General features: G+C 42.6%; 1 protein-coding gene across 6 annotated transcripts in view; it reads left to right on the plus strand.

The window, feature by feature from the left end:
• The window catches only part of LOC107266580 (telomerase-binding protein EST1A), a 75,095-nt gene that overhangs the window by 47,584 nt on the left and 6,344 nt on the right, over positions 1 to 21,167 (plus strand). For all 6 annotated transcript variants that reach the window (XR_003059406.1, XR_001537451.2, XM_015737197.2 and 3 more), the window contains 6 exons: positions 574 to 647; positions 3,082 to 3,194; positions 4,908 to 5,011; positions 5,091 to 5,264; positions 5,369 to 5,587; positions 16,473 to 16,635. Coding sequence is in view for 4 of the 6 variants with exons in the window: in XM_015737197.2 (XP_015592683.1) it covers positions 574 to 647; positions 3,082 to 3,194; positions 4,908 to 5,011; positions 5,091 to 5,264; positions 5,369 to 5,587; positions 16,473 to 16,635 (847 nt within the window). In the remaining 2 variants the exon portion in view is untranslated. The remainder of the gene's footprint in view (positions 1 to 573; positions 648 to 3,081; positions 3,195 to 4,907; positions 5,012 to 5,090; positions 5,265 to 5,368; positions 5,588 to 16,472; positions 16,636 to 21,167) is intronic.

The following is a 21,167-nucleotide window of genomic DNA, read 5'->3' on the forward strand; positions in this document are numbered from 1 at the left end:
CGGTGCCTCCGGAGGTTGTGCGTCCGTTGAATTGACACGAAGACCTGATCATCGCCAACCTGGACCATTATTAATTTACCACCTCAGTCACTTAGGGTCTATTCCCTCAATGTCCTATATTTCATTTTGGTACTCTATGTACATTTTTTTTTCACCTGTGTATATTGTATATTGTATACGGCAAGGACCTGGATACAGCTACCAGTACCTCTTCTCCTGGACGTGTTCGCCGACCTCCTTGCGGGCGGCGGATATATTACTATCGCGTAATGAACTGGTACGGGATGGCTGTCATGAACGATATTTCCAGTTGACAAGCCACCATTAATATTACCGATAAGCCGGACGCGGTACAAGGACGCGGTTGTGCGAAATGGGAATACGTAATATCGTGTCCAGAGGGGGATGGATGTGTCGGTGGTAGATTTTTTGGAAAAAAATTTTTTTTGTACATTTTTTTCTACAAAAAAAGCCTAGGGAAAATTTGTTGGCGGTTTTTCTCAATCGTCCTTGCTGCCTTTACTCGTCGCCACGTGTGATTTGCCGTATCTGACGTCTCGTTTATCTTTACAGATTTGGTGCGACTGGATGCTGTGTAACAGTACCATATGGAATCCACCACCTTCCTGCACGGATTATAGAGTGGGGTACGAGTTTTTTTTTTTCATTCTTGTTACTCTTACTATATTTATTTTTATACAGTTTTACGAGAATCCAGAGGATGCTGCGCGAATTCTCGTGGGATTAAAAGTTATCTCGTTAAATGCGTCTGGTCGGGGTGCTTGATTATCCAGGAATTATTAAGCCGCGCGCAAACCACCATTTATGCTGTTATTGAGTATCAGCCTTGTCTAAGTTTTGGCACGTTTGGAATTTTCGATGCATGCAACTTCTGGCGAAATTTTTTTTTATCTATACTACCTTGTTTTTAATATTATTATACGGCACTGGTTGGCTGGAACCAGTATTGCTCCTTGTACTGAAGATGGTAGCCGGTATTAATACTGGTATCCGGTGATGCGCGGTCGGTAACCGTGCGATACTCGCATTTGCCGAAAGATCACGCTAGAATGTTCACGTCGATAATAATAATATTAAGGATAAAATGATCCTTAGAAAAAAAAATCAAATCATCAAAAACCAGGATATCCTTCTTGGTTCGTACTCCTCGCGAAAAATTGATTTTTAATTCGCACAACTTTTTGCCATAACACGCGTCTCTGACCAGCAACACGATTGTTTTTAGTAAATCGAGTCCAGCCTCTGCTTGGATGATTGCTAATAATTATCATCTCTCAAGGCTTTTATCACTCATACTGTAATAACGGTTTCTATCTGTTTTGTTCAGTGGGGTGTTATTTTTGCATGAAATTTCGCTAATCACCCACATCACGCGATACGCCACATCAGATGGTCTGATCCGTAGCGTATTAGAATTTCAGATAAGATGACTCGTTTCATATCATTTTATGTATATAGGTATATAGAATGATTTGAAATTATATGACTAATTTTTTTTATTCAAACGACGTACGACGTTCTTACCAATTGTGAAACCACCAGTAGCCTTACAGTACCTTATACACGGGAGATGTATAAAGTAGCTGCCGTGCGGAGGAGCCGTGAGGTAGGATTGCGCAGGTCATGGCCGTCCGCTGCCCATGCCCAGCATCTCTGGATGCTCCATAGAAACGCATCCATACATCCAACGGCTTTTTCGTTTAACATTGCCGACTTGCCATTTTGCCATTTTACCGCCGGTTCGTGTAGTCCTTTATTCTTCATTGGCCAAAAGGACGTTTACGTGGATGCTGTGAATTCTCGTGAGTGTATGGCAAAAAAAAATCCGGACCGGAAGTCCATAAGATTCCATGAGAAATTTTCGTGTGACTCATCCACCGTGTGACGCACTAATGAAAGGTTGGCCAGAGGCAGTCTTGGGGAAGATGCTGTAAACGAAGGAGCATCATGGGATAAGGATGCTGGCGATGACGAGGACGTTAAGAACCTGAAGAATTTTCAGGGAGGGGGAGGTACCAGATGACTCAGAGGGGGTAAAAAATTATATCCACCTGAACGCCCTTGGCAGGACGATGTCCCGAGGAGTTTTTCTTGGATTTGAGATTTTTTGTCCTTTTTTTTTTTTAATTGTGTATTGACATTTTTTTGAGTAAAAAGATTCTTTGAAATATTGTACACTTATCTTCGGTACGTTGTAAAATCAGCATAGCGCTTGGGTAAGGTGTAAAAACAAGGTGCAATAAAGTTTTCAGTAGCAATGAGCGTTCGCGGGTTTGAGTGTCAAGATAAAGAATAAAAGGCACATAGGAGTAATATAACAATAAAGAGAGAAGATAAAAAGCCCCGAGTCTTCGTGTTATGCGCGATTTTAATCTATTGGCCATTACGAGGAGTCCCAAGGCTTCCGCTCCCGTAACCGCACTTTACGCAATCCCCCTGCTTCGCCGTACTGAAATAAGTTAATTATCGTTAACGATTAACAATTACATGAGTCAAGCGTCTCCTTGCAAGGACGCGCTCAGCGAGACGGATCGCAATACTCTGTACCGGGCTAACGCGATCGAGAGAGGAGCGACGATGATGACGCGCGCGTATGAAAAAGAGTGAGGAGAGAGGGAGAGAAACGTGAAGAAAAAAAAAAAATTACGTAAATCCCATCTAAGATTCCCACGAGAAAAAAAAAATTCCCTAGAAGTTACCATATCGCGAAACAATGATTCCTGCTGAAGCAGTCATTGAGAATTTTCCAAACTGCCTCGCGTACGACGCTCGCTCCAGTCCCTAGGGACTTGTTCGCCTGACACAGGAGATTTGCTCCAGTGATCTTAACACTCGGCCATTAAGTCCGCTGACTCGGGAGGTCTCGAAAGTAAGGTCAGTTCGGACTTGAAGTCTGGTTTGGTATAATTTTATGTTTTCGATCCCGCCTCGATATACTTTTGCATTGGAACTAGGAAGACCTGTGTTGTGTCAGGGAAATTTCTGGGTCACTGTTAGAATACCCCAACCACGTGTCGGAGGTCGAGTCGGTTAAAGGATATGTGGACATGTGTGTTGTAGGCCACCGGGTGACGCGTGGAGTCGTCTGGCGACGACGGTCAATCTCCTGGAGAAGCTGCCTTATCCAAGGAACGTCCTGGTCACCCCTAAGAACGACAAGGACATATCAGACGGTAAGCCTGGAGAATTCGAACCAATTATTTAAACGCTGATAAACATCCACGTCCCCCCGGACGTCTGTGCGCGCGGTTCCCTAGGGTCTATTCGATAAAATCCCTAGGATGAAAAAAGTACCGAGAAATCCCTAGTGTGTTGACCCGGCGCTCCTCTAGTGGCCGCGGTTGCGTAACGGTAAATCCGCGTCCGCCATATACCCAACGGGAGGACTCTGTATACGCTTCTACAATTTACTGGCAGCACGCAGAGACGCCTTGTGGTATCTGCTGGCAACCGAACGGAATTACAGTGGATTTCCCTTCTGGCGAGTGGGACGAAAATTCCCTATGACGCTTTAACCTCTATTGGTAGAAAAAAAAAATAACCAGCTTCTTTCATATATGGGACGAGAAAATATCGACACGAGATCAGTCCGAGTTATTCCTGTTTTCATTGACGACCTTGCTCCCAAGCTTTCCCTAGAGTTCTAGGGGAAACGGGTGTGTCTGTCGTATTAAAAAGTAACTAGATCGTCGAATTACCCTGGGGATACTTACGTTGCTTGGTAATGCCCCATGGGTTTGACCTCTGTAACGTCCTTGATACTGGTACACTTTGATGACCAGGTCCGGCTCTTTTTTTTTTTTCTTTCTAACCTCAAAATGCAGGCTGGACGGCAATGCTATTTGTATTGCCTGTAGTACGTTTATCATAACTCCACGTGGTATCCATTTGGTGAAGATTTACGAGCTCCGTGGATAAGTATGTGAAGGATGTGTTTTCGGAAAGGAGTAGCGACACTAACGGGACCAGGCTAACGTGTACCGTAATGCCAATTTGGCCGTTGCTGGGCGTTCGCGCGGGTACATACTAGGTACCATAAATACCTATATACTTTGGGTAGGTAGGTTAGGTTGGTATGTTGGTATACGTGAAGTCTGGCTTTGGTACACCTTACGGGCACAATGGATAAATTGGATAAAAGGTACAAGAAGCGTGATGGAGGACGCTGCTCGTATACCAGGCTGAACGTTGCAACACGCTCTAGTGAAAAGGAATGCGTATTGTGCTCTGGAAGATTGGGGACTTTTTTGTCGTCGACTCTTAACATGTATGCCCCGTGTACTTTTGGGACTCTTTTTTTAATTTTTTAGAATCAATACTGCTTAATTCTCGCCGATACGTAGAACCTGACATTTATTCGGGCTGAATAATTCTTTTCGAGCTTTGGTAACGGTATGTGTTTCGATTGGGAAATTTTTTTTGAAAATTTTTTTTTTGAAATTATATTTCGAATTTACCGCGAAAGTCGCTCAACGATCGGCGTTCGGGTACGTTGACTTGAGCGGGTTCGGTTTTCTTGAGCTTGCCCTAGGTCAAGATACACGATTACCACTCGATACGGTTTATCGACGCGAACCAGGCCGCGGAATGCGGATTCCGCGATGGAGACGCTAAACGACACGATGGAATTACACGTGGGGAATATAAAATTGTCCCGGGCGTTGTACAGTGAATTGGAAAATCGACAGGCGTCGGATTCTAAGTCTGTAGGACGAGGTGAACATCCTCGGTTTTCTCTTAACCTTGCGGAACATGAAGAATTTCGTATTCTTGCATTTCAACTAGATCGCCCATAAATTGACGCGTGATTCGAATCTGCGCCAGGCCCCTCGAGCGTGACTATTAAATCGAACTGTTGAGAATCTAGGGAATTTTTTTTTTTACAGATTTGGAATTACTCAGACTGCCCGAGGACACGACCCTCTCTGGATTCACACCCCTCATGTCCAATCTTCAGGATCCTGTATATTACAGAAAAAATGAGGATCTTGTAAGACACTGATAAGAACTGATAAGACCTTTTTTTATTTTTCTTATATTATTTATCAATGTCAATCTTCCTATCGCAGGAGCTGGCGCAGGTCTGTCTCAGGATCAACAAGATACTCTTCTTCGGTCAGGTCTTCCTCTGCGGTCTCGAGACTCCGGTGCTGAAGTTGCAGAAGAGCGAGACTGGCGTAAGCGAGTACGTCTCGGTGGTGGAGGCATCTAGCGCCAGTTCGCCAAGTTCACCGCCGGAACAGGTGAGGGAATTGATTGGATTACGTGAAACGGCAATAAATATTTTCCACGCGAGTAAACAAGAAATATGCTTGTCTAACTGTCCCCGATGATCCATGGGTTACAGAGCGACTCCGAGCTTCTGGTCGAAAGTTACAGCGAGGACGAGGACGAGTCCTCGAACAACCTCAGACGAAGATCATCGTCCACCTTGGTCAGGAATGAGGTCACCGAGGAATCCTCGCTGACCCCATCGACCCCGGGTGACATACGCTCGCTACTCGAACGGAAGGAGGAGCTGGAAAGGTGTCAGAGGAAGCAGGATCATCATCGTCAGCGAGTTCAGGTGAGCTTCGATCGCGAGAGTCGTTCCGTTCTAATTTCGTCATCTTCCTAGCCCAGGGCGATCATCCGCTGAACAAATCTATTACGTGACTCGAGATATAAGACGAGTCAAATCGAACCAAGTTCGGACGGACAAATCTCTAGGAGACTCTTTCATCTGTCGAATTCCCACGTATCCGAGTACCGTTCTTATAGACTTTAACATCCGGTAGGTAATTCATTCCTCGAGACATCCCCGTGAATCGACTGGTTCTAGAGTCATTTGAGTATCCAGGAATCCGCTATGTCTGGTATATAAATAAATAATTCGTCGAGGTGTATCGAACGGAATATATATATATAAAAAAGAAACGAATTGAAAAGAAGATAAGGTCTTTTTTACAATGCATATTTTTTTTTTATTTATTTTTTTTAACACCAGGCACGCGAGTCACGTGATCCTTTCTTTGAATCTAAGAACGGCCTGTAACGTACGTCTCAACTTTTCGCCTTGTACCTCCTCTCCTGAGGATTCTTTGGCGCGGCCATTTTTATTATTACTTTTTTTCTCTCTTTATTCGCCAACCCTCTTATATTCCACCGACAAAGTACTACGAGACACGCTCGTATTATAGGGCTAAGCCCAACTAAATCAAGAGATTACAACGACAGCAGCGCCAAAGGGCTCTTTCGGGGGGCCCCTTTTGCTCCTTCCTTTTTATTTTACTCGACTTTTTTGCCGCCCGGTATCTTATTCCCTGGTAGGTGACTACGGCCGTGCACGAATCTCTGCACGATGCTGTTCCCTTGGTTCGCACAGGTACGCAAAATTCACTCTACCCTCCAACCCCGACACGGCCATATTTATTTATTGCAGCTTCTCTCCTCCTTTTTTTTCCCCATATTTATCGCCCACGCTATGCCGTATTATATATCCATACAGTTTGGAGAATGGCCGAGGCCCTTGGGACCCTTACAAAAAAGGGTTAAATCGACACGAGGAGAAAAGCAATGAACCCTAAAGGAGTAAATAAAAAATTGAATAAATCGAGAAGCGCCAAGGAAAAGTTCTTTGAGAAAGAGGAAAATAAAGTTGCGGAAGACAGTGGGTCGACGAAATAAGGAAAACAATTTTTTTCAAATACTAGGCTGTCGGCTGTGCAACAGAATTTTATGCATACACACCGTATAGAAGCGACAGACCCAGCTGCGTTCCTGTGGCTTTCTTGGAAAGATTCGTGTGACTGATCGCTCCTTGGAAACCCCCCGGGGGGTTGGTCTCAAGTAGTCGCCAAGAACCCATTGTCCTACGTCAACGTTCGACTCCATCTTTATTTTCTCCGACTTTTGCCGTTCGTTTTTTTTTATTTTTTTTTTTTTTTAATATTCCTTGTCACCCCCTTTACCAATTCTTGTAATAAATTCACACACCCCCCTTTCGCCCTCCCCCACGGTTCAACGTCCCTTCTACGCTGTACAGCGGTATAAATACTCCCGGGTAACGTTGCTCTCCACTATCCCTGTGGATATGGTATCCAAGATTCTGGTGACCCTCTATAGGTATAAATTCAGGATCAAGTGGTTCCCTTCGGATGGCGACTCTATTAAATCGTATATATATATATATATATATATATATATATATCGTGACTGTCCGATACCTCCTATTTACGTTGCCACAATTAGATAGAGTCCTGTTTCTTACACGAGTGTACCACTTCTTATACAATGTTAGTTCATGCCTGAAATTTCCAACCAACCTTTCCCCTCTTTCTCCTGACTCCCCCTACTCGTGCCTTCTTACCGAACTCTCCTGTATTTCCGATAACGAGGTCTCAAACGTACAGCCAGTATCAAATATGGCCCTAAGGTGGACAATCGGCCCTATATATCCGCTCCAGGATATCTTTGATACTTACTGTAGAAATCTTGATCAGACCTATCGAGGATCCAGAAGTTAAATAAAAAATGGCCGCTACTCCATATTCTCGGTCTTCTCCCACACTCAAAGTGGACGTCCTTTCCGTAAAGACTTTTCCTGCAGAGATCCAGATTTTCATTTTGGGGCCACCTAGATGCTAAACTCGTTTATAAAAACCGGATCGAGCGTGTATATATATATATATATATATATAAAAACACGTATAAGACTTTGAGTACTCGGAACTGGAAAAGAACCGGAAACGAATTATCGAAGCCGTGAAATTATGTCACTGTGTTTCGTGCACGGTCAACGTGCTGTTTACTTGATCCGTGCCTTACTTAATCAGACTTCAATTAGAGGTAGTGATAAGGCGGAAGAAGGACAGTCACGGCCAAAGACGAACAGACAGACAGAGAGAAAGAGAGGAAAAACATAATAATAATAACAGCCGAGAAACGCGAAGCAACGGATCTGAAAATTTCGCACGTACCTTTACGCTGAATTATTTAACCAGGACAGGGTTAAAGCTCAACGCGCAACCTGCCTGACAATTGTAAACCGGCTTAATGACGTACGCTGCTCCCCCGGCTTATTTTATTCCACTCATAGTCCTTCCTTTCCTTATGGCTGCCTCCTCCGATGAGAAGATGTGCCCATCCGCTCGTAGTCGACTCTCGCAGCTTCGCGTTATCCATAGACTACAATTCTAACGCATAGACTGGCTCGGCTATTCGCCCACGATACCAGACAGAATAGACTTGGGCATTGTCCAAGCTTATTAGTGGCGCCATCTGTGAAACTCATGGGTAAATAAAAATTTATTCAATTCTTTTCTTCATACAGCTTTCGTCACACTGGTACGGCATAACGGTATCAATGAATGTGGATCATACGTTCAAGGCTGAGATGGAAATTTTTGGACCGTATATGAATGACATGCAAAAAGTATTGATAAAGGAAAAAAAATATGAGATCGGTATCTGCCTCCTGTATATCGTTCGTCAACAAATAATTCGACGGGATAAACAAATAGGAAGGGGAGCCACGTATTTCGTGTGTGGAAACGTAACGCTAACCGTGACCAATTTCAGGTTTATAAATAACACCAGCCGTACGCTTTGTAGACGGGTGCGCAAGGCCGCCTTTATTCCTCGTTGTCGTTTCATGCATATTTACAAGCACGGCTATAACCCGCCGTATCCTACTGCATGTAATCCTGGCTGATAGTAAGTTTGCGCAATTTTCATTTCCCGTTGATATACGCTGTTAGTGGATATTGTAATAATTTTTTTTTTTTTTTTTTTTTTTTTTTTATGGATGCTAGATTTTTTCCATTGATCTTTCGATAGATCGTCACTCTGTCTGTTTAGCTTGTTAGAGGATATAGGAATTCGCAGTCTCTTGCATATATGCATCCTATGCATCAGCAACAGTTAATCGATACTTGATCCGGGAATTGTCTCTTTATTTCTATCGAGCGTTGCAGTGACGTCATTCACTTTTGCACGGATGACCTTTTCGCGCGAATCGTCGATGATTGTTAACGACTCGTTGCAAGTCTCCAGATAATGCTAATGAAACACGTGAAAGGATTTATAGGGAAGCCTTTGGCAACTGATCATCGGCATTTTAATATTTCTTTATTTTTTGCCTTTTTTTTTAATTTCGAAATTTTTTCTATCACTTCCATGACTCGATCATTAGTGCCATGACGTTTTCTGGAGTTACGGGGGATAGTTGAATCTTGCACGGATTGTATTTAGTGTGAGTGGTCCATTAGACGCCCACCTGCAGCATCCTAATTGAATCCCTTGAAATGTAGTTGGGGTCCTGGCTCTTAATTAAGGCCTTAAACTTCGTTACGAACTTTACTCGCTCGTCTGTTGGCAAATAGAGGTTATGATGTAGATTGGTGAAATTAATTTATTTTTTTTACATTATTTTTACACGTGGAACTTCATTTTATTTGGTTTTTGAATATTTGCACAATTTTGCATTTAATAATGTCGATTTCGTTCCTTGCGAATTTAATGGAAAATTGTATCTGTTGAGATTGGCGAGAATCATATTGAGGGGGAGAAGGGGTACGACGTCGACGTCGCGACGACCTAAGGGCCAATTACTACCAAAGGTTGATACCCTTACGAGTCGGTAAGATTTTTCGCAAACGTCTCGTATTTTTTTCCATTGGCGAATTTCCCGAGATTTTAGCATCCCTGGGGAATTCCACCCATTCGCATAGCTTACCTACCGTACGAAAAACCATCTCGAACGAAAAGCTCTCCATTAGTTACAGGATATATGACAAAGAGACGTGGCAAAAATCCAATCCATAGAATACGTCCGGAACAAAAAACCTTATATATCTGGCAGCCGGTTAAATCGCCTGAAAAATGACGAAGGAAAGGAATAAGAGTGATAAGAAATATATAAATGAAAAGAAAAAACAAACGTCACGCAATTTGACGTAATCACTGCTGTTTACAATTCGGGCAAAGATGATTGGCCAAAAAAAGAATATTTGCAATAGGTACCTTGAAGCGAAGGAAAGGAAAAAAAAAGAAAAAAAATCAATTTGACAAACATTACCTCATCTCAAGGCCGCCAATAATCAGCATCCACTTTTTAGTTTTCGTATCTCGTACTACAAACGCGATTAACCGGTCATTAATTTTTTGGAATAAATAAAAATACCCTCGAAATTTAATTTCGACCTTGATTTCTTAAATCTGTCAAATTTTTAAAAAAATCTATCCTTCGCGGTATTACCATACTGATCCGTTTAACATACTTATGCAATCCGGCGCGTGCTAAGACTTTCTACCTGTTTGACCATTATCGTACGAGGCCAATGACCTTTTCTCGCTAATTGGTAATAACACGTAAAATAAAGAGTATCTCTTAGGTATCCTCATTATTACCATGGACCAAAAGCCAAAGCCCATAGACTACGGCAGACATAGATCCACTGTTTGTCATTCGATTAGTACGTTAGTTTGGCGCGAAGAGAAGGTCGTGTTTGAAAATCCTTAACTAACCTGAAAATATTGGCAAACTGTAATTTTATGTCACTTCCGGTCTCGCCTCACTTCCTGTTGCTTATTTAAAATTACGTAATCATTTGGAGATTTTATTTATTATTTTAATTTTTTTTTTCTTTTTTTTTTACGATATCTACACCAATATCTGGATTACCTTACTACACAGACTGTACGTGCGATATATACAGTGTACGCCGTACAGGCATTTTTAAATTTATTTTACCGGCATTTTCACGCCGATACTCATTTCTGGAATTTACTCAATGCTCGAAACCAAAAATCTGTCTCCGACAAGATTCAGGCAAGAAGTATAATTACAGCAAAGGGCAATTATCTTTTATGGCAAAAGCCTCCTCGTTCTCTGAAAGCAATGACTGTGTACTCTGTCCTACGTCTACCTCTCTCTTTCTATATATATATCTTGGATATCATGCCAAGCGAGAGTGGAGAACCCGAGCAGCTAATTACTCTAAACTAATTATCTTCCGTTAGCGCCGCTCTAGACTACCGAGCGGTCACCATTTTACTCAACTTTCAACCATAGAGCCTTGAAGCAATTACAAGGAGAAACGAAAGCATCCTGTACTTTATAGGTACCACTTAAAGAGACCCTTCGAAGAATTGTACCGTGTATAATGAATTTTTCAAAATGAAAAAAAATTCGTAAAAAATTTTTTTTCAATTTTCGTCCAATTTCTCGAGCTATTTTTCTGCGACGGTAAAGAGTGATGACGATGATAATAAAAATTTGCATATTCCAACGATCAAATTTGGACGATTCGTATTAACGTATTTACTGGCAAATTCGCCTACGATAATTCCCAAGTCCCAGTGTCGCATAATGGATAATTTATCGGGCATTTGGCGATTCCGCGTAATCGTCCGTATCGCACGGTGAATACGAATGTACGCGCTATTTTGTATGTAAAATGCATGTGGGTCTGCGCCCGTGAATTTGACTGTTGATTACGATTCCCTGGTGTGAACGGTGCTTATAAATATATACCCGTATAAATATATGTAATCTAGGACGTCATTTTCGGGTCCGTGCGAATTAATCCGGATGAAATTAGGTCGTTAATAAAAGATAAACCTCGTTAGGATTTATGAAACTCACTTAATTCCACTGCCGGGTTCTTAATGGACGTGACCATTTCGCAGGGGTAGCTTTGGGGTCTTCGATCTATGACTCCCATTAAGTGGGACTGAAAGCAACTACCGGGTGTCCATTCTCGTGATCTCACCATTTGAGTAGAACAGTCGCGCGTATACATCGAAAATATATGCAATCAGAGTTAAACTTATAAATACGTAATCACGAAATCTTCCATACCGACCGGAACTAAGGTTGACAATGTAACGAGAATCATAAACCCATAACAGATGCGTTCGCAATTTCCTCATAGAGACCCGACTGCCCATAAGCTCCTACAGTAAAATATATTCCATAGTCGGCACCATCATGACAACCTATTCCCATGACAACGTGCACCATAGACACCGACCGTGCCATTAAAACTTTTATCCTGGAAATATTACAGGGTGACGTACCAAAACTCCCACGGGATCTGCCTATCCGTCGTCCATTTTCCCTCCTATTGTCTGCACCAGCCAGATAACCCTCCTCATCCCCGTACCTAGTGAATGGAGGGGTGCGGCGATACAAGATACGGGGATTAACATTTTAGGGGTTGACCAATAGCCAGCTCCTGGTGGTGGCTGTACATAAACGAGAACACGTCCCTCATTACGTCACATGAAAATCATAATTCCACCCCTAAAAATCTCCGCACCTAACTGCACATTTTTTGGAGATAAAATTTGAGAAAAAAATTCGAAATTTTCTTTTGACTGACCCCTCCCCCCACTTCCTCCCCCTTTCCCCTCTTATCATCTCATCCCTGGTATTAGCTCAGTCATCGACTAAGCAAACACCCTTCTTCGTGGTCTTCCCAGAGGCACTTCAGCCCGTACAGCCGGTTTCCCATGCAAAAGCCCGAAGCCTCGTGACAATGTAAATGTTTGCATCGTTGCTGCAGGACACTCGAGTAATCCCGTAGGAGTGAATCCCTGTATCTAATAGCTATATATATATATACGTATGCCAAGTAAAACATATATCAAGAAAGTCATACGTCAGCCGATGTACGTATGATACATAAATAAGGATAAAATATAATAACGTCCAATAGAAATGCCCATTGAGTAAAACTTGAGTTGCTTCCAAGACGTGTGCGCATGCGCATTGATGATAAATAATAGGGGCCCTGAGAGCCTTAATGGATCTGACTTCTGTCGCGCGGAAGTCGTCCGCTAACCACAGAGCTCAAAGGACACGACGTCCTTGCCGATGTCCTGAGCCAGGATATAATATCGTTATATCATATACCCGGTCATTTACGTATACTTAACAGCTGCGTATTCCTCCACTCTCTTGCTGCTCTTCTTGCTTTATATCGATATATCTATAGGTTAAAACGCTCGTACTGGACGAACTTCACGTGGGTGTTGTTTATGGGTCTAGGCCGGAGGCGATCTGATTTGCGAACGCTATTACACGGAGGATCGCTGTAGCGCAACTGTTGCATTTATGAATGCGATTACTTTAACATACATCGCGAGGCTCCTCCTCGCATCTTGGCTGAATTTTACGTGGACGCGTTCTCGCCAATTTCACGAGGATCGCGAAGGGGGGAGTTACTAGCGGGGTTATTTTAGGTTAGTCATGTTTACCGTGTCGGATGCACTTTCGATGGACGTTACTCGGATACGATGGACTTACGTTGCGAGAGGTTACGCTTTGGAACGTTGGTCCGAACTCGGTAAATTGGATCGGGAGTGGGAAATTGCAGTTTCATAGAAACTAGTGGCAGATGCAGGGCAGGCGGCAGATGTTACACAAAGTGTGTAAATCTGATTTACGGTATCGACCGAATGGATGCTGGGTCGAAAGAGGTCCTTGGTCATTTTATCCGGTAGCAAAGCTGGATTCTAGTGCCTTTTACCTATGCAGGGACTATACCGTAAGAAAAGTCTGCGTTAAGTCTGACGGACCTCGACAGGGGCGTACGAACGGGGCTCGTCAGTCTTAATGCTATTCATAATTAAATAGTCATCAGACTCGACTGCTTAAGGCGAGTCCGAAGTTTTGTAATCAGACGGGCGTTTCTTTGAGTTCTTCTCGTGCTGCTGTTTTTTTTTTTGGGTCTTTTTATCGATTTTCCTGAACATATGTTTTTGTTAATTTTTCGAAATTTTTAAGATTCTCAAAATTTTTTTTTACTCTCGTCCCACTGCTTAGTAACTTTTTTCGGTTCTCTTTCCACCGTTTATCGCGACTGTCACTTTTCAGTATACTCACGTGTAACACATGGCAAGTACCAATTGGCAAATGCCAATTGGCAAGTACGAATGGCGTGTGCGGCTCAAGTTTCCACGTGTGTCGCGCATCGATAATCGCCCAGGTAGAAATAAGTCTTGTCCGTTGCTCGTGGGGCATTGCCAGGCGTTTAATATGCACGAGCGTCAGAGGCGCAGTGCGTGATCCAAGGCGGGTTCTCACGCACCGGCAGGATCGGTAGACGGACAGAGAGGGAGATAGGGAGTGGGAGGAAGATGGAGATAAAGAGATAAGAGAAAGAAGAATAAATTGAACGGAGTGTATAGCAGTCGGTACCAGAAGACAGGGAGAGAGGGAGTTCAGTGCCAAAAAGAAATTACTGCAGATACCAATGGAGCTACACGTTGAAATAGATACGCGGGAGAGAGACAGGGTATATGGAATTTATGGCTGGAGGGAGAAAGATAAAAAAGAAATAGTGACGTTTCATCCCGATACACGCGACAAGGGGACAACGGGACTCGTAGACGTCATTGCTGCTATACGAATCTATAAATAGTTCGAAGCAGAGTTCATTCCCTTGATTCGGAGTTAGCCGTTGCCATTGTGTAATGAATCATTTATATCGGGACAGTCGAATCGCTTACGATTGTAAAATATCCCTAGATTCCTGGCTGTGAGTGAAGAAATTTTTTTGGGTAAAAAATGTTTTTACTACGTAACTTCCATCATTACAGCTCATGTGCTCACCTTAGAGCCAAGGCAGAAAGTAAAGGATGTATCGAGTTCGTCTACCTGCTCTACCGTTAAGTCCGACTGTTAACACGTGTTTCCCTAGGGATAAGAATCTTCACGAAAACCCTAGCGAGATTCCCTAGCCTTTCGTAGATAACGACTGGATGAGATAAGAGTCGGTGAACCTTTGTAAAGATAATTTTGTTTTCTCGTATCGATCTACGTGATTTATCTGAATTTATTGTATGCATATTAACTATTGGACTTTTTATCTAGTTACTTTTACGACTTGCCTAGTGACTTTCTTCGTTTCCGAGGATACGAATTGAAATTAATAAAATTTCGTGCAGCCGTTTATTCAGTGGACGATTTGAGTCTTCTTCGTTGATTCGGTGTATGGGAGTAGAAATAATGTTATATTTATCTTCCGTGCTAAAAGGGGTAACTGACGACTTGGACCGGACTACTAACAGACTTTTGTCTATCGCACGTGGATTACGTGACTTAAGAAATTTATTATGGCCTAGAGAGTATGGATGAATAAGTAAGGGGTCCAGGGTTAACGGAAGAGAAGAGTCCGACTGGAGAAATAAGAGCTCGCTTTTGTTTCAGGCCGATGTCCGATAGTGCTCCACGCGTGGACGTGTTCCCTCGTGGTCGCTTAGGACACGTGTCTGACATTTGCGAATACGTACGGGTCAGATACTACAATGAGGCCCTCTGGTTACTTAACATTCTATGAGGCTTCTTCGGCAATTAGAATCCACGTGGATTCCTTGCGTGCCTCTTTTGGCTCGTCTCCTGCGGTAGAATCGTGAGGTCTTTTGAATTAAATAATTTCGAGGATTAAATTCAAAAATCCATCGTCCATTTCAAAACGACGAATTACGTTATTTGCATTGCCTCGCTGTTACTCCGTGACTGCAGCCACTTACGTTAAAATTAGCGTCTGGGGGAAAATGAAATTCCCTAGTGAGAATGACTTCGAGAACGAGAGTGCACGTTTGGCTGGTATCCCGTGAAAAGTAAAACGAAGTGTTGCACGGAGGGGAAGAAAAATAATGCAATGCTCCTACACCGTAACTAGTAACGAGACGGTGAACTGGGCTTATCTGGCTTCACAATGGCTACGCGCTAAGTACCCGCGCCTCTGTAATTCTACTGGCATGAGCCTCGTGAACATTAGTTGCTCGTTACTCGAGGCAGAGCCGCAACAATGGGCGCGAGGCGTATCGCAATTTGCGGAATGAATTCCTGTCTAAACTACCGGCTGACACGTGCGATTGAACTTCTTAGCTTTATCACGGGCTTCTCGCAGATACAAGGATAAAGGGATCAATTAATCGGTTGATAATCGAAAATTTTATTATTTTCCTAGTAACGATTTAGCCATGTTCTTCTTTTTTTACGGGTTGTTAACCAACCCGTTGTACAGTCCGGACAAAGTTTACTCGTGATAGGGTCACGTTCTACGCTTATGCGTGAGTGGTGCTAATCGTTGCTCAGACGTTCTAATTAGGCGGGTTGTACTATAAAATAGGGGGAAAACCAAAAAAAAAAAAGATTCAAAGATGAGAAAAGACGGCGTCAAGTACCAAAGGATTCGTGCTGACTAAGAATAAATATTTTCTCGAGGTGTCGAGGACGGTGATAAAGGCAAGAAAAGATCTTTTCTTTGTATCATGCCGACTGTCTCTTTTTTATTTTCTTCTTCAGCCAAACGTCTTCTTTTCTTTTTTTTTTTTTTGGCAAAAAATTGCATAGGATCCTCATGAATTTTTTTTTGTCTACTCTGCTAATTATAATAGGGGAATTAGCGTTGTCTTTATTTTTTCTCATTTTTTCTTATCCTTCTCCATTCTTTCAGGCTATCCTACAGAAATCCTCGGTGTCAGTCGAGATCGAAGTCAGACCACGGCAACTGGTACCGGATACCAACTGTTTCATCGACTACCTGCCACAACTGCAGTTGATCGCTAAGGCCACTTCCGGTGCACAGCCAATATATACGCTGATGGTACCCCTGGTTGGTAAGTGGGATAATTAATAAATTTACAGGTGCATCCGACACCAAGGTTGGCTCCTGCGTCGAATGACTGAAATGTAGGAAACTTGGATGACCTAGAATTATCATTGTTACTAATGATCAACGCTAACGATAGTACCAATAGTGGCGATACTGCTGGTGTCGGTAAAACAGATTCAAATTAAATTTGAAAAGAAGTAAGACAATGACGGAGCAAATATATGAAATTGGTCCAGGACAATGAACTTGAGCATACAGTCCATTTCCATCGAGAATATCGCTCGGCTTTAGAAAGACTCCAGAACGAAGGACCGGTTAACCTTTGACCCGGGCGCCCATTTCTCAGCCGCAGGACGACCGATTATCCTTGGCAGTCAGGATAAAATAACAAAGGCCATGTAAGAGATCGGGGTTGGGGTGGTTTAAACGTCTGCAAATAATGCTAACCTGCCGATAAATAATATCCTGATAAATTACGATGGTTCCACGAAAAAGGATATTTTAACGAGGCAGAGCGTAGCCAGCAGCAAAACCTTCGGGTTCGAACGTATAATAAAATATATCGATAACCAAGGGGTCACAGGGTCATTGTCATTAATGATTTGGCGCGGCTAAAAAAAATATATATATACATTTCAATATTTAATATAATTTTTCAAAAATCATATATTACAATCTCCTACTCCATGCGTATATCCTTAAAGCATACGGAGATCGTGTCCTTTGGTACTTTCCAATTTCATATTATACCGTGTTAATGAAACAGCCATAGAAATATGTATATTTGATTCAACCGGAATAAAAAAAAGGCAAATATTGATTATCGATAGGAGATACCTTGACCTATTGAATTTTTCGAAAAAAAAAAATTCCAAAATTACGCGGTAACATTTGCCAGCGATATTAGGCATTAATAGAATCCTTGTATTGAAATTCTGTGTACAGTCGGCAATGGGCTTATGTCATTGACTGAATCTCAACCATAGATCATGACCTCTGAGGTCAAAATGATTACGAAAGCGCAAACACCTATTTCATCGTGTCATCCGTCATGGTACCGATGATCGTCATCGTCATCGCCCGTCACAGTTGTCGTGCCAGTCCTTCGTACCCACCATACACCTTTACCGATTCTCCCTGCTACTTGGCCAGCAATGATAGTTCATTGGGTCATCGTCATTAAGTCTCGTGAGAATGACTTACAGACGCAGAAGGCCTTGCGGACTCCATTGGCCACGCGAAGCCACCCTTCGTCCTTCCGATCCTCGTTCCCATGATCCTCATCAATTTCGTTCGTCCCTGCCGGTATACATGAATATCCTTATTTTCCCCGACCGGTCGAAAGGCCCCCATTGGCCGCCGCGCAGACGCTAAACGTAGACGTCGGGTCGATGACGCCGTGATTATTACCAGTAATGGCAGCAGGCCTTTGCGATCCTCAGGAATCCGAATCGATTCGCAGCTGGCAATTATGCCACAATTGGCTAATCCAGCCTGTCGCGCCGGATGGCCTACAAAAGGACGTATCTCCGGGAGTCCCTTGCGCAACCCTCGATCGAGCCAACCGGCATCTTTATCCTCGTTCGATGCGCGGTAATACGTGAAAAATTATTTTTTTATCAAAATAACAAAATTACGTAACCTTGGCAACCAGTCTCGTTGAATCTCCCAAAAGTGGTAAAAATCGTATCAAATTCATCTTACGACTTGCCATGTTACTCGATTGTCAATAGAGATTTTAATTGGTCAATTAATTAAAAATACTCCCGGACTCCGCATAGATAATAATTAACTCGTCCAACGTCGTACCAAGGACTTCCTGCACGCCGGCTAATTGGATCCTTGGATCGGCGAATAAAATCATTGCCAATGAGAAATAGACTCGAGTACCCGATGACACAGTGACACGGTAACACGTGGTCAGCTGTCAAGTAAAATCAGTGACTAAGAATATTTGTCAATGATACAATTGAACGCGTCGATCATCGGCGTTACGCAAGATAAATAATAATACATAATTATATATTTCGCTTAGCATAAATTTTGATCGCGTCTTATTGGATTTCCTGCCAAAAATTTTTTCTCCCGTCAATTCTAATGGCGACTTGTCTTTTATCCGTGCTGTTTTATATCTGTCTTCCGAGAAATTCACGGAAGCTACGACTGTCGTAATGGCGCAGGATATCGAGGACGTCGCTTTAACATTTAAGGAGGATCGGCGTGACTGTAGCGATTGATTGATTGCCTCTCGCGGTGTATTAGCCAGGACTCCTCTTTGTAGGCTAAGAAATTCCAGGAACGTCAAACGAGAGACGGATAATGCTGGATGTATTAGGTAAACTCGTAGATGCTGGATTCTGATCGTGAGAGTTAACCAGCCAAGAGAATGACCGAACGGCTGGACAAAGAGACCGAGAGAGAGAGAGAGAGAGAGAGAGAGAGAGAGAGAGAGAGAGAAACCATCCGTATGATGGACCAAGTCAGGAAGATGATAGTCAGCAGACTCTAACTTGGAGCAATGATCATGTATCGCATATAGGTATATAGATGCTTATAAGTTAGACCAGTTAAGTCCGAATAGGGAAGAGCGTGGGATAAGAAGAAAATATATATATACACGTGAACCCATAGAAATCCTAATAATAAAGGTGAGCTCACAACGTCCGATATGAATAGTAGAGTCATTGACATATTCCCACAATGCATCACGTTGCATTGGCTGCAAATATATATATATATATATATATATATATATATATATGTGCAGATTGTAAAATCCATCGACCGATCGATCAATGATCTTCTGTCGATCCCAAGGCCATTTGTCAATGATCGATCAGTCATTGTCATACGTCATAGATCAGTAAACATATTGACTGCTTGACAGCTGTAATTACATATATTAATATATGTTAATTAACGGGACGGAAGTTACGTGTCTTTATTTACTTTTAATTAAATCATTCGTGTATATATGTATATATACCGCGTGGATCTTAATTGTCCGATTATGCTTGTTACGTGCGTACTCGTATGTGATACGTAGTTGTTGGGCATTCGAGTGATTGTCGGTGAATGAGCTGGTTAGACTTATAGCCGTGGTCTGGGACATGATGTAAAGGTGGGATCACACAGGACGACTCATCCTCATAAATTTAATAGTAAAAGTGACTGTCAGATCATATCAGCGATACGGTATACATATGTTATGCATGCATGGACGATGCCTATATGTCTGACTATCTGGTTCTCCATACGGTCTGCCTGATTGCCGACCATAGATCATAGTTGCCTAATCCATTGGCCTAGTCAGCTTCACAACTGTTAAGCCAGTTAGCGTCGGTACGTCTGTCGGATGCACAGGTCCAGTTGGACGGGTCAGGGATTCATGGTTAGAAGTCATTTCCACGTATTGCTCAGCTTCCGTCATCTTAGTCTGTTCAATATCCTCGGGGGTGGCTACAGATATTTTCCTTGAAGATCTCTATCGTTTTTATATCTGAAGGATTTTGATTTTATTCATTATTTTCATTCGACCCGATTCCCTTGATCGTTGGGGGTCGTGGATGGGGATGGACGAGATCTTTGGGGATCGTTGACGAGGTGGGGGGTTGACGTAGAGATTTTGGTGGGGATGGAATTTAAGAGGGGATTAGGGAGGATGCTTATCTCAGATATCGAAGGAATTCGATGATGAAGGATGAGGGATGTTTTTTCGAACGAGGGTTGGATGCTGGATTTATGACATTTTTGTTATGACAATCTGATATCAGTGATTTTTGACCTCGTCTTTTATATGGGGTTCTGGGTGGTTTTTTTAATAATTTTTTTTTTGGATTTCATTTTCAATTCACTAATGGGGTGGATAGAAGCTTTAAAAAATTATTGGAATTTTTCTAAGCAAAATGACCGAGGGGGATGATTTTGGGGGAAAAAACGGTTTAGTCGCTACTCGTATTTTCCATCAGGGTGGAATACGCTCCGGTACCAAGGGGGTGGCTTTTACGGTGATGGTGAATATAAATACTACGGGGATGAACCCGGGCATATATGTGTATAGGAGTTACGGGTACCGACCCAGAGGATAGACCAATGCATACCAAACGTTGTCGAATCTCCGTGTTCGTCCAATTGAAAATATTTCCAATAGGATTGAAATTCCATTTGCCAAGATTTTGTAGAACGCCTCAACTCTTGGCCCACCGGGTGCATGGTCCATTATCGATTCGTATACCTAGATAGAGCTTAAGGGTAGACAAAAAAAATACCAAAATGTAGATCACAGATCCCCCAATCTAAATCCCAGTCACTGCTTAAACATTGAATCTAAAATATATTCCTCGCAAAGGGAAACGCACTGGTACCCTGTATTTACTTTGGTTTCAGCGATATATACCCAGAGTCCAAGAATGAAAAAAAAAATCCAAAATTCACTCAAGTATAACCAAAGGGAGTGCCTGTATCCTCTCTTGGTTCTGTTCGGCGATTGTTCCATCCCTTCTTTATTTTTCTTTCAACCCCCCCCCCCCCACTTCT

The sequence above is a fragment of the Cephus cinctus genome, unplaced genomic scaffold (genome assembly GCF_000341935.2).
Source record: "Cephus cinctus unplaced genomic scaffold, Ccin1 Ccin1_scaffold0022, whole genome shotgun sequence".
NCBI lineage: Eukaryota > Metazoa > Arthropoda > Insecta > Hymenoptera > Cephidae > Cephus > Cephus cinctus.